General features: G+C 37.9%; 1 protein-coding gene across 1 annotated transcript; it reads left to right on the forward strand.

Annotated features, from left to right (window-relative positions):
- The first annotated feature begins 1371 nt into the window (after positions 1 to 1371).
- Or92a (Odorant receptor 92a) lies at positions 1372 to 3719 on the forward strand. The gene is made up of 3 exons (XM_030389928.2): positions 1372 to 2238; positions 3087 to 3285; positions 3353 to 3719. The coding sequence occupies exons 1-3, from the start codon at positions 1433 to 1435 to the stop codon at positions 3563 to 3565; spliced, it is 1218 nt and encodes a 405-aa protein (XP_030245788.1). The 5' UTR covers positions 1372 to 1432; the 3' UTR covers positions 3566 to 3719.
- Positions 3720 to 5102: the final 1383 nt, after the last annotated feature.

Below are 5102 nucleotides of genomic sequence, written 5' to 3' on the forward strand. Positions count from 1 at the left end.
AACAACTCAGTTGGCCTAGCTCTCATTTGCCTAGCACTTTGTTTGCTTCGGAGCTGAGTCGCATTCCGTGCTGAATAATTTAAGCTGAAAACTTTCATCAAAGCTGACGGCCCACGGCCTGCTCTCCCCAAATCCCCCCTCCACCCAACGGCCTCTTGCCAGCACCATGGACAGGATTTATGGCGTACTGAAACTCGGACCTAGCTCATGAGCCCAACAATGGCATTCACACTTGATTTGGCCAAAAAGTACTTTGAAGTCACTCACAGCCGTCATTCAATTGTGTCACAGATATTCTGAAGTACTTTAAACTCGATTTGTTTTTACTGTTAGAACTTTTAGCTATTAGCTAAAACGTTGTTTAGTCTGACGGCTAATCGAGAGTCAAACTGATGGCAGTTTGTTGTGTTTTCAATTGCACTTCAGACAGACGTCTGTCTGGCCAAACAGGGGAGTGGAGGTGCCGCAAAACCAATATGCTCTTTTATTTCATGAGAGGGTATATCAGTTTCTTGAATATTTACACTGTGTTACATTACCTCGGTTGGTTTTCTGAAATACTCTTCTTGCTAACGGGCCTAAATGTATTCTCTTTTTGTATTTCTTGGCTAATCGGGAATTACTATAAATTGTTGGAAAAGATTTTAACCTTATCATAGTTACGCTCTTAAAAAAATAAATAAATAAATAAATAAATAAATAAAACTTAATTAATTAAATTAAAAAAATTCATATATCTAAATATAAAGCAATATGATAATAAAATTCATTAAAAATAAAATTGCGAACCAAAAAAAAAAAAATATATATATATATATATATATTTTTCTTTGTTTATAGAAATTTTTTTTTATAAAATTTTTTTTGTTAATTTATTTTTTATTATTGTAATATTTTTTTTTATATAGAAAAATGCAAAGCTTGAACACTTAAATCAAGTTTTTGTTTAAATTATATAACACTTCATCCATATATATTTATCTTAAATACTTAAGATCTTCAGTTATATAAATTTTTAAAGGCAATTCAATTTAAGATTTTAGTATAATTATTTCTAATAAAATGACTTAAAAATGACAAAAAAAATAATATATATGTATGTATATTCAACATTTTCCAATTGTTAACAAAAAATTAGATCCCATCGAAGCTCAGCCAAAACAAAGACTGTGTGCAAATGAATTGGGCTGTACGTAGTTCAGTTAGTCGTATGAAGTATTTAGAAGGCGAGCTAATAGCAGCATTAATGTTTAAGCATCGAGTGCTTTGACTTGGAGCAGGTGTCCATAATTATTATAAATAATATTAGGCAACGGGTCGACCCAACTGTCTGGCTTCCCTCATGTGAATTTCATGGGGCGCTGAGCAGTATAAAAGCCAAGCACGGTCTGGCGCTATTAAGCAATTGAGTTGTTAGCTGAAATTCGTCGAGATGTTCGGGCGCAAGAAGGAGAAAAAGGAGCTGTATAGCTTTGAGGATCTGACACGCTTCCCGATGGTCTTCTACAAGACGATCGGCGAGGATCTGTATTCGGAACGTGACAAGAATCTGGTGCGTCGCTATCTGCTGCGTTTCTACTTGGTGTTGGGCTTTCTCAACTTCAATGCGTATGTGGTCGGCGAGATAGCGTACTTCATTGTCCACATATCGTCGACGACAACTCTGCTGGAGGCGACTGCTGTGGCGCCCTGCATTGGCTTCAGTTTCATGTCCGACTTCAAGCAGTTCGGGCTGACGGTGAATCGAAAGATCTTGGTCAAGCTGCTGGACGATCTAAGTGAAATCTTTCCGCTGACCAAGCAGCAGCAGGAGGCGTACAATGTGGCCTACTACGACAAGCACATGAATCGCGTCATGTGGCTATTCACGATACTCTGCATGACGTACACCTCCTCGTTCAGCTTCTATCCGGCAATCAAATCGACCATCAAATACTATTTCATGGGCTCCGAAATATTTGAGCGCAACTACGGCTTTCACATACTCTTTCCCTACGACGCTGAAACGGACATTACCATCTATTGGATCTCCTACTGGGGCCTGGCCCATTGCGCCTACGTTGCCGGCGTCTCCTACGTATGCGTCGATCTATTGCTCATCACCACGATCACCCAGCTGACAATGCACTTCAACTACATGGCCGACACGTTGCTGGCCTACAACGGCGACGATCACACCCACGAGGAGAACCTGAAGTTTGCCCAAAATCTTGTGGTTTATCACTCGCGTGCCTTGGAGTAAGATAATCGATTTTGATCTATAGATAATCTAAAGAGACGAGAAAGCTCTAAGAGTCTTAGAGATCATCTAAATACATAGTCGAGTATTAATAGAATTCTCCATAGCTCTGGGAAATGGAAGCAGTAGTCGTATAAATATTATTATTTTATTATTAGAAGTTATCTTAACTTCTATCTATCGATCTATCAATCTATCGATCAATCTATCTATCTATCTATCTGTCTATCTATCTATCGATCGATCTATCTATCTATCTATCTATCTATCTATCATCTATCTATCTATCTATCTATCTATCGATCTAGCTATATATCGATCTATCTATCTATCTGTCTATCTATCTATCTATCTGTCTATCAATCAATCTATCTATCAATCTATCTATCTATCTATCTATCTATCGATCTATCTATCTGTCTATCAATCTATCTATCTATCTATATATCTATATATCTATCTATCTGTCTATCAAACTATCTATCTATGTATCTATCCACCTATTTAACTTATCTTAAAACTGGAAATGTCTTCTTGTTTAGCCAAGCTCTTATTTTTTAAGGGCCTACTTGATTCTGCGTTGAAGAACAAATAGGCTATACCAGAGAAAATATGTTCTCCTGCTGTGATTTTAATCTTCCCCAAAGATTCTCTTCTAAAGTTTCCTTAGATCTTTTATCCTTTGGATTCCAGCTTGATATTTAAAATCAAACTAAAATAGAGAAAAAATTCTAATTTTATATTATCTTATCATCACATACCAAATCAATATATGATACAATATAATCATTTTAATAAATCCTATTTGAAGCTAATCAAATTCTGATCTCTCTATATTTCGCTGCAGTCTCAGTGAGGAGGTGAACAACATCTTTAGCTTTACGATTCTGTGGAACTTTATAGCCGCCTCTCTGGTCATCTGCTTTGCTGGCTTTCAAATAACGGCCTCGAATGTGGAGGATATTGTGCTGTATTTCATTTTCTTCTCGGCATCGCTGGTTCAGGTGTTTGTGGTGTGCTACTACGGAGACGAGATGATCTCATCGGTGAGTGCTATATATGTATGTGTATATGGTGGCCAATTATTCTGATTCTACGTCCGATTATTCGCAGAGCTCACGCATTGGGCACTCGGCCTTCAACCATAACTGGCTGTCCTGCGACTCCAAGTACAAGCAGATTATGCGCTATATCATAATGCGCAGCCAGAAGCCAGCCTCGATACGGCCGCCCACCTTTCCGCCCATCTCGTTCAACACGTTCATGAAGGTAATCAGTATGTCGTATCAGTTCTTCGCATTGCTGCGCACCACATACTACGGCTGAATGAGCTCTGATGCCTCAACTGTAGTCAATTTCACGGATTGCCATTGCCCGATGACGAATTGTGCAGCTGCTTAAGCACACGCTAATTAATTAGTCTAATTGAGTTCAAGTTGCTTGAGTAAGCAAACTTTTTTCATCTATTAAATCACTGCAAATAGAAACTTTGACTTTTTCTTTCACTTTGAATTTGGCTTCGTCTTTGTCTTTGTCTTTGACTATTCTGAATGCTTAAATCTGTTCTCTTCATTGTTTTCCATGGTTTTTAGTTAACTCCTTTTCTCTCTCTCTCTCTGGCAGCACCTGTTTGTTTTCTCAACCCAATGAAGATCCCATATATATTGTGTATACAGTAGAATCCGGTTTCTTGAGGCGTCGTTATACCAGGAAAATGCTTTAACTGTATAAGTTTTCTCACATAAGTTTGTTTGGGAATCAGAATCTTCGTCGCAGTAACCGTTCGGACGCTATAATTGCAGTCGTTATAGTCGGATTTTACTGTATATTTGAGCACAACTATTTATTTGAATAGCATGTGTATATCTCTCTCTTTCTCCCTCTATATCGAATTATGTATGTTTTGTATTCTCTCACTTTCTCTCTTGACTTTATATGTTCTTCTTTCTCATGTTATTTCTTTCGCTCTCGCTCTCACACACGCTGTCTCTCTCTTTCCCTCTCTCTCTCTCTCCCCCTCTCACTCTCCTTCTGTCCCTCTCTGTCTATATATATATCTCTCATTCTCACTCCCTGTGTTCCTCTCTGTCTATCTCTCTCTCTTTCTCTCTCTCTCATTATCTCCCTGCATCTTCTGTCCTTTCTTCCCTCTTCTCTCTCTCTCTCTCTCTCTCTCTCTCTCTCTCTCTCTTACTATCTCGATTTCCCTCACTATCTTTCTCCTTCCCTCTCACTTTCCATGCCAATAGCTCAGCTGTCGTCCCCTTTGAGTAAATTAAATTTGATTACACACGCAATTAGCTATTTAACTATTTGATAACAATTAATATGTTAATCATCTGTTAATCAATTTATTTAATTGTTCGGCAAATTAAATTTGCAGCAGTTTGCTAATGGAATGGAAGTGTTTCTCGGCATCCCTTTCATAACCTACTTTGATTCTATTGTCGTGTGCCAAGTGTCTTGCCCCTATATATATACACATATACATATGTGTGTGTGTGTTTAAGTGCCCGCGTGAGATGTGTGCGAAATGTAGCTCCCCCAATTATTCAACTCATTTGAAGAGGAGGACAATTTGAAGTATGCATACTTCAATGAGTTTACTTCATTTATTGTTGTAACTTTTAATTATTGTAATTTTTAATTTCATTATATTGGTATGCGTAGCGTGCTTGACTTGCCTACAAGCATAACTGTTTATGCACACATACACCTTGGCTGTAGGCATTCGTAGAAATCGATAAATATCCAAGACTCTTGTGTCACTCTTACTCTTATTCTCACTCTATCTCTGATACTCTTGTCATCTCTCGTTCTGTATCTCATTCTCTGTTTTTCCCTCTCTCTCTCTCTCTCTCTC

Source organism: Drosophila navojoa, chromosome X (assembly GCF_054131105.1).
Source record: "Drosophila navojoa isolate 15081-1374.11 chromosome X, UAZ_NAV_1.0, whole genome shotgun sequence".
Classification (NCBI taxonomy): domain Eukaryota; kingdom Metazoa; phylum Arthropoda; class Insecta; order Diptera; family Drosophilidae; genus Drosophila; species Drosophila navojoa.

Bases quoted from the DNA above. Each gene is read 5' to 3' on its own strand.
- Or92a (XM_030389928.2), top strand. From the start codon at position 1,433: ATGTTCGGGCGCAAGAAGGAGAAAAAGGAGCTGTATAGCTTTGAGGAT. The intron at 2,239-3,086 runs GTAAGATAATCG...ATTTCGCTGCAG, and splicing joins TATCACTCGCGTGCCTTGGA to TCTCAGTGAGGAGGTGAACA. The intron at 3,286-3,352 runs GTGAGTGCTATA...GATTATTCGCAG, and splicing joins GAGACGAGATGATCTCATCG to AGCTCACGCATTGGGCACTC.